Source organism: Musa acuminata, chromosome BXJ3-1 (assembly GCF_036884655.1).
Source record: "Musa acuminata AAA Group cultivar baxijiao chromosome BXJ3-1, Cavendish_Baxijiao_AAA, whole genome shotgun sequence".
Lineage (NCBI taxonomy): Eukaryota > Viridiplantae > Streptophyta > Magnoliopsida > Zingiberales > Musaceae > Musa > Musa acuminata.
The window spans coordinates 1,511,643-1,530,943 of NC_088349.1; the positions used below are offsets into that span (position 1 = coordinate 1,511,643).

The 19,301-nt window shown below is 44.6% G+C and overlaps 6 protein-coding genes across 6 annotated transcripts; 2 read left to right on the forward strand and 4 right to left on the reverse strand.

The window, feature by feature from the left end:
• Positions 1-375: 375 nt before the first annotated feature.
• On the reverse strand, positions 376-1,347 carry LOC135628297 (uncharacterized). Its single transcript, XM_065134900.1, has one exon. It carries the CDS (start codon positions 1,345-1,347, stop codon positions 376-378), a length of 972 nt encoding a protein of 323 aa, XP_064990972.1.
• Positions 1,348-1,864: 517 nt separating this feature from the next.
• On the reverse strand, positions 1,865-2,506 carry LOC135628298 (glycine-rich protein DOT1-like). Its single transcript, XM_065134901.1, has one exon. The coding sequence runs from the start codon at positions 2,504-2,506 to the stop codon at positions 1,865-1,867; it is 642 nt and encodes a 213-aa protein (XP_064990973.1).
• Positions 2,507-4,265: 1,759 nt separating this feature from the next.
• On the reverse strand, positions 4,266-6,437 carry LOC135628860 (GDSL esterase/lipase At5g55050-like). The gene is made up of 5 exons (XM_065135808.1): positions 6,037-6,437; positions 5,398-5,528; positions 5,092-5,328; positions 4,752-5,001; positions 4,266-4,665 (listed from the first exon to the last, which is right to left on the reverse strand). Exons 1-5 carry the CDS (start codon positions 6,284-6,286, stop codon positions 4,445-4,447), a joined length of 1,089 nt encoding a protein of 362 aa, XP_064991880.1. The 5' UTR covers positions 6,287-6,437; the 3' UTR covers positions 4,266-4,444.
• Positions 6,438-7,076: 639 nt separating this feature from the next.
• LOC103978638 (GDSL esterase/lipase At5g55050-like) lies at positions 7,077-9,500 on the forward strand. The gene is made up of 5 exons (XM_009394492.3): positions 7,077-7,594; positions 8,296-8,426; positions 8,518-8,754; positions 8,845-9,094; positions 9,181-9,500. The coding sequence occupies exons 1-5, from the start codon at positions 7,342-7,344 to the stop codon at positions 9,399-9,401; spliced, it is 1,092 nt and encodes a 363-aa protein (XP_009392767.2). The 5' UTR covers positions 7,077-7,341; the 3' UTR covers positions 9,402-9,500.
• Positions 9,501-9,580: 80 nt separating this feature from the next.
• Positions 9,581-10,368, reverse strand: LOC135628980 (protein S40-6-like). The gene has a single exon (XM_065136031.1). The coding sequence runs from the start codon at positions 10,331-10,333 to the stop codon at positions 9,836-9,838; it is 498 nt and encodes a 165-aa protein (XP_064992103.1). The 5' UTR covers positions 10,334-10,368; the 3' UTR covers positions 9,581-9,835.
• A 4,802-nt stretch (positions 10,369-15,170) lies between these two features.
• LOC135628135 (probable xyloglucan endotransglucosylase/hydrolase protein 8) lies at positions 15,171-16,781 on the forward strand. Its single transcript, XM_065134611.1, has 4 exons — positions 15,171-15,693; positions 15,776-15,876; positions 15,950-16,152; positions 16,231-16,781. Exons 1-4 carry the CDS (start codon positions 15,501-15,503, stop codon positions 16,619-16,621), a joined length of 888 nt encoding a protein of 295 aa, XP_064990683.1. The 5' UTR covers positions 15,171-15,500; the 3' UTR covers positions 16,622-16,781.
• The last annotated feature ends 2,520 nt before the right edge of the window (positions 16,782-19,301 follow it).

Here is a 19,301-nt window from a genome sequence, read left to right on the forward strand (position 1 = left end):
CTTCGACTACCTTCTCAACTGTTCAAACGCGGCTACGATATGGCACCATTAAATGCCTCCATTAACACTAACTGCAAGTGGTGCAATGGGGGCGATGGACTCTCTATCTTATCTTGTCGTGCTTGGTTTGCCTATATAAGGAAGACGATGGCCTTGACATTGAGACATCGAGCTTTGGTTTGCGTCTCTTGTGGAAGGGAGTGAGCCATGGCTGCCTCCAACAAACGTAGTTTGCATGTTGTGCTTCTTCTTCTGCTTCTTGGCGTTGTCGGTGAGCTGAGTTCGACTGTTGTTGCTGATTTCGATGGTCCTGCGGGGTTCGGCCGGGGCCCGTTCGGACGTGGCTGCCGCTTCGGTGGGTGTCGTGGTGGTGGACTAGGCGGCGGCGGCGGGTTCGGCGGAGGAGGAGGTGGCGGGGTTGGTGGCGGCGAAGGTCATGGTGGAGGATTTGGAGCCGGAGGTGGTGCTGGTGGCGGCGCTGGTGGTGGTGTTGGAGGTGGTGGAGGATTCGGGGGTGGAGGTGGCGGGGGTGTAGGCGGTGGAAGTGGATCCGGGGGAGGGTTTGGAGCCGGCGGAGGCGTAGGAGGTGGTTCTGCAGGAGGTGTCGGAGGTGGTGGAGGATTTGGCGGAGGTGGAGGCGGCGGTGGCGGTCTTGGAGGTGGAAGTGGTCATGGTGGAGGGTTCGGAGCTGGTGGTGGTGTAGGCGGCGGTTCCGCTGGTGGAGTTGGAGGCGGTGGAGGTTTCGGTGGTGGCGGCGGAGGCGGAGGCGGCATTGGTGGTGGAAGCGGTCACGGAGGAGGGTTCGGCGCAGGAGGCGGAGTCGGCAGCGGTGGTGCAGGTGGCGTGGGAGGAGGCGGAGGCTTCGGCGGTGGAGGTGGAGAAGGCGGTGGTGGTCTTGGAGGTGGAAGCGGTCATGGTGGCGGGTTCGGGGCCGGTGGTGGTGTAGGCGGCGGTTCCGCTGGTGGAGTTGGAGGCGGTGGAGGTTTCGGTGGTGGCGGCGGGGGCGGCACTGGTGGTGGAAGCGGTCATGGCGGTGGGTTCGGCGCAGGAGGCGGAGTCGGCAGCGGTGGTGCAGGTGGCGTGGGAGGAGGCGGAGGCTTCGGCGGTGGAGGTGGAGGTGGTGGTGGACTCGGCGGTGGGTCTGGCCATGGAGGAGGGTTCGGAGCCGGTGGTGGCGTAGGCGGCGGCGCAGCTGGTGGAGGAGGCCTTGGAGGTGGCGGAGGCGGTGGAGGAGGCCTTGGGGGAGGGCACGGGGCTGGTGGCGGTTTTGGGATAGGTGTGGGAGTGGGAGTTGGCATTGGCGTCGGCGGCGGAGCTGGAAGTGGCGCTGGCGGCGGCGGTCGACATTAAGTTGTGTGCCCCATATATATGTGTGTTGCATGACCATGTGTATCATTCGTTCACAGTTTACGACGTCACGAGTCTGTGTTTGCGACGTTGAATGGTTCAGCTATTTCATGTCGCTAATCACTTTAGTGTTGTGTCTTCCACTATTTATCTAAAATGTAATCTTTTTCTTAATAAGGAAATGTAAGAGTTGTGTCACAGCCAATGAAATCTATTAAGTAAAACAACAAGAGTCACTTATTTCTCCTCATCTAAACCCGAAATAATATAGGATTATATCATGTGCTGGAGTTGAGATGGACTATGTTTGACTTCAACATCAATACATGAGCAAGATCTCATCTTTATATCGATCTGTGACTGATACACAATAGTTAAGACCCTGGATTCTTGTAAACGGTCATATCTAGCATAGATTCATCTTACGATATCATACATACTATATCACTGTCGTGGCACGATCTTGCTTCGTTAATGCTTGAACTTGGCTGCATCATGGAAGACGCGCGGGCTTCCATCAACCTCGACCGCCGCCGCCGCCGCCGCTACCACCTCCCTCAGCCCCACCTGATGACCCATCTCCGCCTCCTCCACCCCCTCCGCTGCTACCGCCGGCACTTGCGTACCCTCCACCGCGTGCCACCACCCCTCCGGCGCTCCCGACTCCGCTTCCACCTCCCGATGCTCCACCGCCGCTCCCCCCACCGCCTCCGAGTCCACCTCCGCCGCTCACGCTGACGTGCCCATGTTCAACGCTGATACCAACCCCGGCTCCTCCACCACCACCGGCATGGACACTACCATTGCGAGCACTCACCGCACCAGCTCCGCCGACCCCTATCGCGACGTCCACCCCACCTTTTCCGACGTGGATCCCGGCTCCGACGCCGGCACCACCCCCGGCGCTAGCTCCACCACCATGAGTGGTACCGACGCCGCCGCCCACTCCGGCGCCAATCGCCACGTCTGTTCCCGACCCGTTATGGCTTATGCCGATCCCAAACCCTCTACCGCCGCCGCCGCCGCTGCCGGCCTTCAGGGAAAAGAGCTGACTTTCTGCATGGGCTTCGTCCTTATCATTCAGTCGTCGTGCATCTGGTGTCGAATGGAGATGTAAGATGCACAGGAGGACCAGGACGAGAGACCACGGCGAAGCCATGGAATCCGTACGCAGTCTGATGCTGTGGTGGTCTATTTCGGTTCGAGTGGCCTCCCTTTATAGAAAGGGGAACGGGATCGATCGCTTTACGTCTTCATGGCCATGGAGGCGCTTGTGGGAACGACTCCAAAGTAAAGGATGGAAAGAAAGGTGCTTCCACACCCAAAAAAGAGCCATGGCGATGGACGTAAGAGTTGTAGTGGGTTTGGAAGCAGGGCTTTTAGGATTCGGAGCCCGCCTTTAGCACACTGGAAGTCAATTCCTATCTAACCTCGAAGGGACTTTAATGGCTGAAAGGATTGGCATGAGAAGGAAACGTCTCCGGGGAGGTGCAAAGCGAACCGCGTTGATGGAGACACCGGCATATTCGTCCGTGGATTTGTGGCCACCGCAAACGAAGAGAAGCAATTATTTGGCTAAAATCGGTTCCAATATGAGTCCGAATTAGGTGAGAGTCAAACATGGATTGCGGATTGGGATAAATGCAACTGTGCAGAGTGAGAAGGGGGGAAATTAGGTATCTTACGTTATAAAGCAAAGGTAAAACTTAATAACAGAGTAGATGATTTTACTCAACAGAGTAGAGAGATCAATTATACGAGGAAATCTCTACTCGAGAAAATCGTCTATTATCAAAATTAACCATTGAATGACACTCTCACTAATTATTTTTATTACAGCTTTTTGTTTAAATACCAATTGTATCCCACTTTTAAAAAAAATTAAATCAATTTAAACCTAAATGACTAATAAATCAATTGGATCAACCCTCCTCTCCTTTCCACTCCATGGCCCATGTATTCGGTCCATAGTGGGCTTTAATAACCTACAGCTTATTTTAGTCATAACTCTTCTTTTTTAACCTATACAAGATAAAAAGAGCGCAACGATGATTGTGGGTGTGGTTGAAAAAAGGAAATCACTATAGCGACAGTTAAGAGCAGAGGAACAAAAGGAAAAGAAAAAGGAAAGGATACGATGGCAATGTAGAAACTGTTCTCAATTATCTAGACAATTTTCTAGCCTCAAGTTCGATCAGATTTATAGCGGATTCTTACTGTGATCATGGAAGAAGAGTTTGGATATTATGCATTGTGACATAATCCTTGTATCCTTGTTATTCTTTTGTGATTGTTACTAAGGTTTTGGGCAAGAGATTTAAATATTTGTGTGTTCATTAATTCTATAGTAGATTTATTTTTCTGGTTTGCCCTATGATTTTTTTTCTTTTGAGTTGGATGAGTTTTCCATGTAAATCTTGTTGTTTTGTGTGATTATAATTTTTATTTAATTTTTTCACTGTGTTTTATGATCTGTTACGAACTAAGTGTTTTTTATCCCATCACCTCTCACTCTCTCTCCCTTCACTGTTTCTTTTATCTCCTCCTCCTTTATTAGAGGAGATAATAGAGTGAGAAAAGAAAAATATACTAAAGATAAAGTGGGAGAAGGAGGAGACGAAGATGAAGTGAGAATAGATAAAGTGAAGGAGGAGATGATGAAAAGGGGCAAGAGGGTTAATTTGAGAAAAATCAAGGGTGTAATCTATGACTTAATTAAATCAAATCAGATAGTCAAGATTTAGTTGACTTCTTAAAAAACTGAGTCAAATTTAATCAAAAAAATAATCCCTTAGTAAAACCCAAATTTTCATTTGAAGTATTTGTGTTCTTACCAAATAATCCAAATCGAGCAGTGGAACGATCTCAGTCACTTTGGAATAAAGACACAAAGTAATGAGACCAGTGGAGACTCATACTCTGCAAAGTTGGAAGAATCTCTATAAAAGTTGCGAGATGCCTCTACATGTGTCCTCCATCCAACTTCACAACTCTCTTGCCCTCTCTCTGTAACTTATACGGCACCATATCTTACTCAGATTACAATTGGATTTCTTCATCATATATCTCTCCATGACCATACAAGTGTATGTTTAGCTCACATGGCAACAAGCTGTCTTATGTTCATAGGATACACATACGGCACAGATCCATCAAAAGCGGTGCTTGTTAGTCTCTCAGCAGTGGCCTCTGTTGGGTGAAAGAGATCCCAGAAGATGTGATCCTTCCTGTTGGAGCAATAGCTTGAGATTGGCAGGCAAGCGATCTTAGCATTCAGATCACCCAGCCCACAGCAGGCGGCCTTCACTTCGACAAATCCTTCAACACAAGCAGCACAAAGGGTCAGTCCTACTTCGAAGTCGCATCCATGCAACACGAACAGATCGGTTTATGCGAGTTCATACCGTAAGCATCTGGATTGTTGATGTACTCGAGCAGTGCGGTGTAGGTGTCGAAGTAGGAGTAGCTCATATCGCTGAGTTCTTCTGACATTTCCTGCAGCAGGGAAGAAGCACCCTTGTTGTACTGAACCGAGAGGTAATTGGCTTCCACACTGCACTCCCTGGTCTTGTTTTGATGCCTTTGCGCTGGGCAGCAACCGATCGGTCCCGTTCCGATGAACACAAACTTGCGTGCACCGAGATTGTATATCCTCTGATGTGAAGAAAGGAGGAACATGAGTGACTCGTAATAGGAAAAATCATATGCAAGAAGCTAACTGTATGCTTTGTGAACGCTGCTTACCTTTAATTGTCCTCGCAGCGATGAGATCAGCGAGTCAACGAACTGCTGTGGAGGGTTCTTGAGCTTGTTGGCGGAGCTGGACTTGACGTAGTTGAGTATGTCGTTGCTTCCGATGACCAAGGCAAAGACGGAGTTGGAGAGATGAGCTTGTGTTTGAGCACTGCCTAGCTGCTGAACTAAGGCTGCGTATACTGAAGAATAGTAGTCTATTTGCTTGTTGAATGAGATGCATTGGTCCTGTCACACACATAGTTCATGTTAGCCATTGGAAGCAAACCATTTCATGTTCATGGATTCATCTCTTACTTTGTTGGTAGAATCCAGGACTCCACCACCACCCGAGGCGAAGTTGACACCGCCGAGGAACTCATCGGTGTTGTTAGAGCTCGAGGGTATAGAAAGGTAAGCAGGAGAGGTCGGTCGTCCCAGTTTCTCAGCTGCCGCATTAGAAGTACAGATTAGAATCGTAGCATTGCTATGCACTAAGATAAGCTTAAAACTTAGAAGCTAAATCGAAACTTAATTCCTACGGTGAACAGGAAAGCCTCCCTAATTAGCGTAAGTGCAATCAAAGTCCATATCATTCCTTGTCTATAGGACAGATGGAGAACACCTGGACGCATTATTTCCTCTTCTTTGGTATACTATCAATCATAACTCATTCCTCATTTACTTGACGTTGACCTTTCAAACATCAACTTGACTCACTAAGTTGCAATATTCATCTTATTATTGTCTTCAAGGAATTCAATTCGGTTTAGAGTGTCAGCATGGATCAGTCTCCCATCCCTTCTGTATGCAGCTTGGATTTCCAGTGTAGGATGGAACTCAAAACTCATGCCTTGGTCACCTTACACACGATCCTAATTCGAGAGTAAATACGTCGAACAGCTGAAGAAGCAACATAAACCACCGAAACAGTGGAGTGGAAGTGGGGTGTGGTACCGAGGAAGTCGGCGGAGTTCTTGCCGTTGCTGAACCGCCCGGTGGCCTTGTGGCCGGGGAAGTCGACGCCGTTGTGCGGGAAGTCGGCCTTCAGAAGGGACAGCCCCAAGTGGTTGTTGTTGCCGACGTCGGCGAGGGAGTCGCCGAAGACATACACCGCCGAGACCTCGGTCTGCGCTTGACAGCCACCGTTCCAGCAGCACAGAATCACAACGAGGGTCACCAGCGTAGAGGAAGACGAAGAAGCCATGGTATGTGGGAGGATCCTGATCAATTGAATGATCCCTGCAGGAGGTGGCTGTGGCGTGGCTTTAAAGACCTGGCCGAGCAGAGGGTGCGTACGTACATCCCTTTGGAGTGGGGAGGAAGTGGTATTGAACGCGGAAAGCACCGGGCCCTTCCATGTTCTTGCCCAGCCATCATGGTTTCACTTCCTTTCACACTGAAACGGTGGAAGGATGACGAAGGTGATAGGAGAACCAAGTCGCTTTCTGCACGGAATGAGAGACAGCAAGATTAGTTTACGGTGATGAGACTTTTTGGCATGTGGAAAAGATACCACTGGACTCAGTTTCACTGTATACAACCTGTTGGACAAAGTAATATAATTGTCTTCGGTACTGTGATGATCTATCGGAAATCGTGTCAGATATCCGGAAATAAATGATTGCACTTCACGTCATACATAGTAAATTAAACCTGTGGGGACTAATTTGCCTGAGAGGAGCTCCACGAAGAGAGCAGAGTGAGAAATGTGAAAGGGAAGAGGGATTTGATGGTCGGGAAGATTAGAGGGAGACTTATGAGAGGGAAAGGAAAGGGATGCCATTAATTAATACATCCCTTTCATGGCAGCTCACCTGCATGAGAGGCTTGGAAATGGCTTCCACACCTGACCAAGAATAGATTCTGAATGGGTATCACTTTCACAGTCGTGCTCTGCACAACTATTAAGGAGATGTTCTTCTACGAGCATTGATTGCATATACACACATGGTGGGCTATCATCACACATTTCTATACGATTGGTATGTGTTAGCACAATCTGTACAAAATCTCACCACTCTGCATCATTCTCTTTCTCTCTCTTTGGTTGTCCATCACCTTCTTCCCTCTTCCATTTCTCATTCAAAGTATGAAAGGAAGTGAAGTCATGGCAGCCGGAGAGCAAGACTCGGAAGAGTGACACCCCTTGTCGCGTTTAATGCCACTTTCCCCACTGCAAAGACGTACGTACACCTCTCCCGAGTCCTTAAAGCCACACCACCGCCCCCTCCACGACTCATTCAATCCCCCCAACAGAGTATGGCTCCCACTTGTTCCTCTGCACTGGCGTCCATCGCCGTGCTTCTTTGCTACTGGTACGGCCGCTGCTGTCAAGGAAAGGCCGCGGTCTCGGCGGTGTATGTCTTCGGCGACTCCCTCGCCGACGTCGGCAACAACAACCACTTGGAGCTGTCCCTTCTGAAGGCCGACTTCCCGCACAACGGCGTCGACTTCCCCGGCCACAAGGCCACCGGGCGGTTCAGCAACGGCAAGAACTCCGCCGATTTCCTCGGTACTACACCTCACTTCCTCTCCACTGTTTGAGCTGTTTGTGCTGTTTCTTCAGGTGTTCGACAAATTCCCTCTTAAATCAGGATCAGTTGTATCAGGTGAAAAAGCTGTATATTTATGCATCTACTTGATTGGGGTGGGGTAGAGGGAACCTTCTAATATCTAGTTTTGCCGGCCTGCAAAGAACATGCCTCCTTCGACCAAAGCATGAGCTTGAGTTCTTTCCTGCAATGGAGGTCGAAGCTGCATGCAGGCCATGCAGAAAGCAGAAAGGATGAGAAGCTGATCCATTCAAGCCACTCCAAATAGAAGAAGAGCTTCTCAGAATGGCTTAACATAAAACCTGGAAGGCAACAATATGCTAAGACGAATAGTGCAATCTGGTGAAACAAGTTTTAAGTTTCAAAGGTCAACATCAAGTAAGATGAAGTGAGCTGTAAATGATTGATAGTCTGTTCGATACATGTCGGTCGAAGAATAGAAAATAATGCATCAAAAGTCAAAGTCTAGAGAGGCAGGTTTTCTCTGTGGAGGTTCCGATGACAAGGATTGATGTGGCCATAGATTCAGGTCATTTATGGATTGTTGTGATCGAGTTCAGAGTATCAACAGAGAGGATTTGGTACTCTGTTTTTACGAGAGTTAGCTGTTGTTATAATCGAAAGTAATAGCATGAATCTGATTTGTGTTCCAATGTGGCAGCTGAGAGTCTGGGATTGCCGACCTCTCCTCCGTACCTTGATATCACTTCGAGCTCTAACAACACCGATGTGTTCCTCGGCGGTGTCAACTTCGCCTCGGGTGGTGGTGGAGTCCTGGATTCTACCAACAAAGTAAGAGATGAATCGACTCGGGGAAGGTTGAATCCATGAACATGAAATGGTTTGCTTCTAATGGCCAACATGAACTGTGTGTGTGTGACAGGACCAATGCATCTCATTCAACAAGCAAATCGACTACTATTCCTCAGTATACACGGCCTTAGTTCAGCAGCTAGGCAGTGCCCAAGCACAAGCTCATCTCTCCACCTCCATCTTTGCCTTCGTCATCGGAAGCAACGACATACTCAACTACGTCAAGTCCGGCTCCGCCAACAAGCTCAAGAACCCTCCACAGCAGTTCGTTGATTCGCTAATCTCATCGCTGCGAGGACAACTAAAGGTAAGCAGCGTTCACAAAGCATCCAGTTAGCTTCTTGCATATGATTTTTCCTATTACGATTCACTCGTGTTTCTCCTTTCTTTACATCAGAGGATGTACAATCTCGGTGCACGCAAGTTTGTGTTCATCGGCACGGGACCGATCGGTTGCTGCCCAGCACAAAGGCATCAGAACAAGACCAAGGAGTGCAGTGTGGAAGCCAATTACCTCTCGGTTCAGTACAACAAGGGTGCTTCTTCCCTGCTGCAGGAAATGTCAGCAGAACTCAGCGATATGAGCTACTCCTTTTTCGACACCAACACCGCACTGCTCGAGTCCATCAACAATCCAGATGCTCATGGTATGAACTCGCACAAACCGATCTATTCGTGTTGCACGGATGCGACTTCGAAGTAGGACTGACCCTTTCTGCTACCTGTGTTGAAGGATTTGTCGAAGTGAAGGCTGCCTGCTGTGGGCTGGGTGATCTGAATGCTAAGATCGCTTGCCTTCCAATCTCAAGCTACTGCTCCAACAGGAAGGACCATATCTTCTGGGATTTTTACCACCCAACAGAGGCCACTGCTGGGATGCTAACAAGCACTGCTTTTGATGGATCGGTGCCCTATGTGTATCCTATGAACATAAGACAGCTTGTCGCCATCTGAGCTAAGGGTTTGTTTCCTAGTGTTAAGACTGTGGAGCCTCAAGTACATGGAGGCAATGTACGAAGAGCAAACTTACAGTATACTTCCTTCTTTGAATACCTCCTCCTATATGTATCGTTGAAATATATTAATATACATGATCTGTTTATGTCACAATCATCAATAACTAATGATAGCACTGATGCTAGTATGAAGTATATATTATTTCGAACAAGGATGACATGACCACTATTTGACTTCATCAACAATGGCTAAGGATTATTAATTGAGCAAACGAGCTCAGTGCCAAGCAAGTGATGTTGTTGAACTCCACACAGACCAAATCATTAGGACAGAATGCTACAGAATCAAATGATGTGTTTTAGTTTGCCGTGAGAATAACACTGCGCACGAGAAGAAGCGATGCAGATTGCCGGGGGGAGGTGGTTCCGATTTCAACCGAAGAATCCGGTCCGACTCCAGACCGCGTCCCGAACCCTGCTCATGTCCCGGCCCTTGAGCGTCCGGCCCACACCTTCGAGCACCGACGTCGCCACGCTCCTTCCCTTCTCCCTCGCCAAGTACTCGTGCGGCGGCACCCACCCACCCTCTTCCTCCTCCTCCTCCCGGCCGAGCCACCCCACCGGTCCCTCCGGCTCGACCCGGAGGAAGCTGGGCCAGACCGGCACCTCCATCGGCGCCGAGGCCGCCACGGTCCGCCGGGGAGCGCACCCGTCCTCGAGGGCGAGAGAGAGCCCATCCCCGGGCCGATCGACCCAGGGGCGAGCCGCCCGCGGGGCCATCTCGGTTCGTCGCCAGCCGGTGTCGTCATGGCCGCCGCCGTCGGTCGAGGACCAGAAGACATCATACTCGGCGAGGTCCGGAAGGTCCGTGCCGGCCCCGTGGACCGGCGGCGCCTCGACGCTGCCGAGGAGGCGTTCCGCCCTCTCCATCGCGTGTGATTCCTCCCGCACCGCTGACCGGAAGAGCCAGCCTCTCTTTATACTGCGAGTGGGGCGTCCACGTAGGACCCGGCTCCCCGGGGCTTGTGGGGCCCCGCCCCACGTGGGTACGCACTGGACCTCATACGGTAGGCGGTGTGGGATCGACAACTGGACGTTGGTACGGGTCCCACATGGAAGATCTCAATCATGCAAGGCATCCTTAATTATCATCAGCATCATTATTATCATGTGGTCGGCTTAATTACAAGCTGGATTCAGATTAAACGCCATGCAGAGGGCGACTGTGGTGTCGATCGATGAGAGACCACATCGCTTGGTAGGGCGGCAGAGTCGGCGCTGTCCTCTTTGAACTCAACAAAAGAAGCTTTATTTACCACCATCCAAATCTCCGACGCTGCGTCCTTCAATAATGGACCTCCATCGGCAGGGCTGGACGCTGCTGCTTTCACCGCGTTACTTACCACCGAGACGAGGGACCCGCGACGGCCGACCGACCCGTGACGAGGGAGATGCGAGGGGGGGTTAGGTTGGTTCTGGAATCGGAATCTTAGCTGCCGCCGGACAGGGAGTGTGGATAGTTTAAGGGCGTCGGAGCAAAGAGGGGCTTTAGTTAAATGGGTTAAGTGCAGGAGAGTATGGGTACGATGGAATCATGGTGATATGGGTGTCAGTATTATATGTGGAAGCTGCATGTGTATGTGTGCTGGTGTGCTCCATTTGGTGTCCACATTTTATTTTACGAGTGTTGCACACCTCATGCGCATGAGAGGCGGCAGCCGATTACGGTGCAGTTTGTGATGATGTTTCTGATTTGCTTATATATTTATTTATTTATAGTAGAAAATATATGGATCATATTAAAGCGAGATCCGTTAATTATATATTACTTCAAGTAATTAGTTATTTTTAGTATTTCGATTTTGACCGAAATACCACATGACTCTGTCTCATTTTGGTTTATTATTAAGTTTGTACGATATTTTTATCAGTAAAATCGATGATGTGAGGAGAAACAAAATTAAATATTTTATTTTTGTAAGAAAAATGATCTCAATATAATTTTTGAAGTACTAAAGATAGCTAATTATAAAAGATAATCTATAATTAGTCTCAGAGTTTAATCATATGTTTTATAATAATTATTATATCATATAAAAAATCACTAGATTATACATGTTTTACATAAATAGGGTTTATTTTTTATAGTGAGTATAGATTGGGGGTAAATCTTATGTTGTTGTTGTTTTTTTATTTATGTTTAGCCTCTAGATTTTGCTTTGTGAGATTAAGGTCTCTCCCAACAAGGTGGTATCAAGCCTAAAAAATTATGAGGCTATTAGAGTATCAATAAGGTACCTTATCTTGTTATAGTTTGTTTCCTCCGATCTTTGTGGAAAAAGAATGATGCAATATACAATTTTATTCTTCGCAAAGGAAGATGCATGATCTTTTTTGTTTCTTAAAATTTAAATTTTTTTTTAAAAGAATGAGTAAATAAATAAAAAATAAAAAATGATGAAGGTCAACACAAAGCGTATAAAAATACTCACAATGAGATTATTAGAGTTGACAAGTATTTCTAGAAGATAAGGAATCAATTTCTTAATAAAGAAAAGAAATCTTATACATTATGATTTTGTTATCCACACACATGAATCTTTATATGGGAAAGAATGCAAGACAAGACTTTTAGTATTTTTAAAAAATCTCTATAAAAGATCTAAAGGGGTTGAAAGAATACGTGAAAGAATACGTGAATGCAAGACAAGACGATTTATGATTGAGTCGGAGGCTAATTCAAAGGGATATAATTTGATTACATATGATGAAGAATTTGATTTTCTTCGTAATCATATGCAAGGAACGTTAAATCACATAAATATTGAATCAACTTTTCTCTATATTTTTTAATTTTAATTCAAATTAATATGAAAACTATAACTTTTATTTTTTTTTTACGAATGATAAATGATGAAGATACGATTAAGCTGAAAACCATGCCATAAAATCAAAATCTTAAGCTCATTAAACTATAGTTCAATAACTATGTATATAGTCTGACTCTCTTTAATGTTTTTATAATATAAAATTAATCCCTAATTGATTTTTATCTCCCATTGATGAAACCTCTTTTTTTCCAAGACAACCTTTTTAAAATGCTTGCATCAACAGCATTGGTGCCATCATCTAATGTAATTTCGAATTGTTACAATTTACAGTAGGGCACAAAGTCCTAAAATGTTTAGGATCGGGCTAATACCCACATCTTAAGGAAGCCCAACCCAATGCTCGTTTTAGGTTTTGGATAGGTAGCAAATAGTGGTGGGATACATAACATCACCAAATTACTTTGTCTAAGCTTGTTTTTGGTTTGCAAATATCAACATTTATCATTGTTGATATGTTGCTTGGATAATCTTTCATATTTGTTTCTTTAACGCTATCAGACATGATAAATGCGACTATTCGATACGCATGTTAATAATATTTTCGGGATTAGTGGTAGGAAACTCATCCTCAATTATTAGAAAAAATAATAATTTGATTTGATAAGTATATTAAGAGAAAAAGAAGAATGAAGTTGAGGGTTAGGTTTTGAGCCATTAACATATTCAAAGTTCCTTTTGTAAAATATTTAGATTAGTTAATGTGATATTACACGAGTAATAGATGCTATGTCTGTTTTTACCTACGAGAGTCATATATATAATCTAATATGATAATTTTTTAGAAAAAAATCATTCATATGATTAAGTCTCGGAGGGATATATCACCATTGAATGAAAAAAAAGAGAAAAAACCCGATCGAAATATTTGATGTCATGGATAGTAACATGATTGGACCGTCGAAACAATTCATGGTTGGTGATTAATGAGATGATATTAATTTTTATATTTGAGAAAGTATCTTTAGTTACTTGGCAACTCTAATGATATTAATTTTCGTAGGATAATAATTAAGGACTAACATTTTTTTCTGTCGATCGATGAACGAGCACTATAGTAGTCCTAAGAAAACCAAGACAATTCAATTAACATGAAGTGGTAGTCGGACAATGCATACATTATTAACCTAAGTTGACTCTACACATGTAATGGTGGGGAATCCTCTCTCCCTCAGTGGGACGAGTCCTTTATGGTTCACCACTCTCCCTCCCATGCAATGTACGGACATCATTATTATACTCCGCAATGTCTCTTATTCAAATCAATTTTTTGATTTGTAAATTAGTTGACTTGCAAGCACATTGTAATAATAGATGAGTAATATAATAGGTTTTAATCAAACCTTCTGATAGGGTGAATATTATCTTAGGATAATCATCACATCTACATCGGATCTCAATTTAATATATCTAATATTTCTATATTATATTATGGACTACACGTTACAAATAGGAGCCTCTCCCAATTGAATTGAATATTTATTACATATTACATTTGATCCGATTCAAACATTGAAGGAGGTATCATTAGGCATGCCTCTTATATAGGCTAAAAAATAAATAAATAAAGAAAAAAATCTCTTGATCAAGATGGAATATCTAAGACAAAAAAAAAATCCAATTTAGGAGGAAGCCACCTCCGATCTAAGTCACCCTTGATTAGGTCAAGTCAACTTTGATACATCGGGCTAATAAGAATTTGATGATAAACCTTATATACACACACATAAATGACATTGTCAACATGCTAACTCTCAAAAGCCATATTGACGACCGCACATAATCAACATATGTCAAATGGTTCGAGTAGTAAACTGACACTATGTGGCGGCTACGTATGATTGACATAATGTGTTTCTGGCCTAAATTGAGCAAATCAAGAAGTATCTTGGATTCGACATATATAATAGCATTATCTCGATCGATTCTCAAAGTCACATATAAAAAGAGGTTTTTAAGTGTATTTCCCACATAATTTTTTTCCAAAAGAATTGTCCGACTAGTCCGAATCCCAAATTGACTTGACCATCATAGTGATATTTGACGAGAACATCCTCAACTTAGTTTTGTAAGTTCGTCGCTTCTATTGGGGCTTTCCCTCTCTTCTTCCCCACCCACATGGCCTATATTGTTATAGCGTTGCTTACACCTCTTTCTCAAGTTATTCTTGTCTACTTATCAAACTATGATAAGGTGCATAATCGATCGAGTAAAAGCAACGAAGAGCGAGGGACGGGAGGCGAAAGCATCAAGGTTGATTGCGATGCATGAGGAGGACTCGATGACCAATGTGGTGGAGGCAACCGGGCAAAGCGATGAATGACGATGAGAAATATTTACTAGAGTAGAAAAATACGAGCACAGTACAGGTAAAATGAAAACACGGACATCTTATGAAAAAACAAAAAAAATAGTTTTTTTAAAGACAAATCATCCTTATTTTTGTTACTTTTCTAAGGCCATTAAAAAAGTACGATCAAGCTATTATGCCTTTGTACCGAAAGCTGAAACTTCCCCGTTGATGCGCTCATAAAGCGAGCAGAAAGTACAGTCGGAGAAGACGATGCACAATGACTATTCTCTTTTTTCCTTTTACCGGAATCAGATCTACGTTTCTCGTGTCCTCCTCTAACGCCGACAAGTAAAAGCACCCCATAAGGTGAGCTCCAAAAACATGGCACCAAACAACATGCAATAGTTCGCTACACTCCATACCATGGGGCCATTTGAGATGCCTTCACTTTTACCTCTCTCTCTCACTCTCTCTCTCTCTCTCTGAACAACAGCAAACCTGTGCTGCTGTGAGACCCAATGGAAACTCCCCATTGTTTAACAGCCAATCATTTCCACACCTCTCTCTTGTCTGCATCATTTCACATGGGACATGCAGTCCCTCCACTGGCAGCTGTCTGCATTCGCCCCTCGTCTCATGAATCCAGCATGAGGCAGCCTGGATTTCCCCAACCTGTCTCTCCTCCGCCACAGGGAAATAAAGCAGCTCTTCTTCTCATGTTGCTTGTCCATGTTCTTGTTGGGGTAATAGGAATGCAAGTGGCTTTTGCTTCACTTTCTGTAGTGGATGATAACATAATAGTTTCGAGTCCAGATCTGGAGTCTGACGATGCATTATAGATTTGTGCTCTCTTTGGACCAGTGAGCTCTGAGACCTACTGCTTCACCTCTCTTTCTCTTCTTGCTGGTGAGCGGGGATGGGTCTATGGCTTCCCTCGGTGGTCCTTCTTCTCTGCTCCGCCGGCTTCTTGGCTCTTTCTTCTGCAGCTCCGGCGAACACCTCGGCCTCTTTCTCGTTCAAGGAGAACTTCGACATAATGTTCGCGGAGGATCACTTCAGGACATCCCCTGATGGCCAAATCTGGTACCTCTATCTGGACAAGAAGACAGGTAAAACGTGTTCTTCTCCTCGAGTATTCTCCGATCTGAGACAGCCATGTCTTAGCTATCCGCACTGTGAAACCTGGTACAGGTTGCGGGTTCCAGACGCGGCAGAGGTACCGATTTGGGTGGTTCAGCATGAAGCTGAAGCTCGTCGGGGGCGACTCCGCCGGGGTCGTGACAGCATACTACGTGAGTAACGGTAGGGAGAACAGCTCGGGATTGTCGGGAGAAGGGGACTAACTCGGGTGTTTCGTGAGTGCAGATGTGCTCCGACCTGGACGCAGCGCCGGATAGGGACGAGCTGGACTTCGAGTTCTTGGGGAACAGAACAGGGCAGCCATACACCATACAGACCAACGTCTACAAGAGCGGAATCGGCGGACGGGAGATGCGGCACACGCTGTGGTTCGATCCCACACAGGACTTCCACACCTACTCCATCCTCTGGAACACCCACCGCATCGTGTAAGCTTCCGACACCGCGTCTGAAAGCAGAGGAAGTATCGGATGGAGTTCATGTTGCTGTGTTTGATCCGATGACAGGTTCTACGTGGATAGGGTGGCGATCAGAGTGTACAAGAACAATGGGAAGCCCAACAACTTCTTCCCGAGTGGGAAGCCGATGTACATGTTCTCGAGCATATGGAACGCCGACGACTGGGCGACGAGGGGAGGCCTGGAGAAGACGGACTGGAAGAAGGCGCCGTTCGTGTCGTCGTACAAGGACTTCCACGCCGACGGGTGCCAGTGGAAGGACCCATTCCCGGCCTGCGTCTCCACCACCACCGAGCACTGGTGGGACCAGTACGAGGCGTGGAGCCTCACCGACAGCCAGCAGGAGGACTTCAGCTGGGTGGGGAGGAACCTGGTGATCTACGACTACTGCAAGGACACCGAGAGGTACCCCAAATTGCCGGAGGAGTGCCTCCTGTAGAGGAAGGAAGACCGGCTGTCCGTAGCATATATGCTTTGGGTGCACCAAAGGAAGTCTGCAAAGTGAAATTTTTTGGTCAGAATTATTATTTTGGTTGCTGGAATGTGACGACATTATTATGAATATTTAGAGCATAAATGGATTTATCATATCTCTTTTATTGATCTGAATTGAATTATTAGATGGATATGTCATCACTATGATCAATCAATTATGGTTAGTAATAGGTGCCGAATAATTGTGACAAAAAAGAAAATTATCATTCAACCAATTATCTTCACCCATTTGACCTCTATTATTTAGTCACGATGGTCTTCCTTCGACACTCAAGTTAGGTAGTAAAAAATTTTAAAAGATAATCCTGATAAAGTTTTGTATAGTAAAATAAAAAAAATACTCAAATAAGCTTTGAAAATATTATGATATGTATCATAAACACATGATAGATTTAGATCCTATATGATTTTCATGTCCCACCAATCATAAGTTTAGTGTTAGGAATACAAAGGATTCGATAAATGGTTCTATACGAATTACTTCTTGACATATCTGACAAAGATTTCTTTACTGATAGAGATTCAAAGAATTTGGGAGTAGGAATGAGATAGTCTTCTCCGATATATCATACAATGAAAATGTGTGATGAATCATCGCATCTTACAATTATAATATGATAGCTAATATTGGCATCAAAATGCAGATGAATAAACATCGCTATAGATGATGTGTCATCCGAGTTGCTCCTATGTCACTCTCCCTTATCATCTTTCTAATCAACTATCAATATAAAAAAAATTATGTTTAAAATTTTGAATTTGCAAGGTAATTTAATTTTTCTCTCCATTTAATCGGAAATTGTAATCCAAATTTTCCTCTTGAGCTCGAGGTAGATGGATTCACGCCAAGTTGACAGTCCGCACGTGATAGCACATGAGCTCGATCCACATGTAACGAATAATGTATACTTTTACTTCCCTTTTAATTAATTTATTCCATGTGATCTGATCCTTCTGAACTAATGTTTGTCTCGTTTAATTTATAATTGCATGTCGTGCACTTTATCTCTTCTTCTCATATAACTTAGGGCTAATTATTATATTGTCATTCCTATATTTAAGAAAGTAAAAAATTCGGATCAATTTATGATAACACCATTGATTTTACCAATAAAAATATGAAAATAAATAGTAAATAGATAATTTTAACGTTAGTTGATAATGGCAGATGATGTCGGTGGTGGTGGATGGCGATGGATCACGGGTGTTGTTGTGGATGAGGAGAGCGATAGTGAGAGATGAGAGCTATTGGGAAATATCATATGCGTAGCAAAAGAACAGAAAATAAAAATCTTAGATTTTTCATAAAAAATAATTTTTTATCGTCGTGCGAAGATTGATGCGTAAAAACTCGCAAAATCGAAAACTGTACTTATGTGAAAAATATATTACCTAGGGAGATAATATATCCCTGAAAACCTATAAATCTGTGAGAGAGAATGAATGAGGTCAACTGTCCCCCTCTCTAGCGGTGATCCACATGACAGATGTAGTGAAGACGCTTCTCAAATCGCTGTACAATTCTCCTCTTCACGCACACCACGTGATCAAGAAGGGGCTAACTCTTCTTGCTATCCACACGTCCCAAACTAGGATTATCGGTTGAGGAGGAGAGGGAGAGAAGAGTATAGGAGGTGGGGGTCCAAAAAGGAGTTTAGCCCATACCCTGTTGGGTATTGGATTTTCATCCAACTACCAAGCCTCTTGGATTAGTGGATTTCTACCCAATAATTTTTTATTGGATCTTATCCACAAGATCCAATAATTTAATGGCTCACTGGATATCCAATAAGATAGGGGCTCCAACGAATATCTCATATCCGAACATTGACTCATCGTAACACCTACCATATATGTGTAGCCTTCTAGGCTCAATATCGAGTTGGTTATGAGCCATGTTTGTTAGAACTCCTTATGACTCAGTGAATTATTATCTCTATAATAATTCACTTGACTCATCAACTACGAACATATTAAACCACTATGCCGTAGTCTCCAGAGGATACAAAAGAATCTAATCCATTTGACATATCTATCCTCACTTACCGTGTATTTATAGTCCATCATCCATCTAATATCTCAAATGTCGTATACCAAGTATGATGTTGTCAGGCCTATACAAAATCTACTTGAGTCTCGCTCTAATCGGATTCTTCCGGAGAACTCTTTCTCTCTTAATCCGAATAACCTTAGCTATGGATTTGCCTGAGTAAGAACACATAGAATATTCTTCTTAAGATATTGAGAGTGGATGATCCTCTATCAACACTCAATTGCCTTTATAAGGTTAGCTGCAACTTTCGATGGTCGGTTATTCTATATTTGAAACTTCAAGATCTATAAGTTTGGTATCAAAGAGATGATTACTTATACAGGACATCCTTGGTGTCTCAAGTCTAAGGATCAAATACACAATTAGAATGACAGAATCATTATCTGACAATGAGGTATCATCAACCATCAAATATTCCGTGAGTTGATCAATCAGTGAACCAATTCTCCAATGAGCACTTGCACTATATCCCTAGTGTCCCTGTACGAGCAACTATGAGACCAACCGCTTCCATCATATGGATAGGTTTACAGCACACTAGTCTATCCGGTTATCTTGACATTCCTCTCGA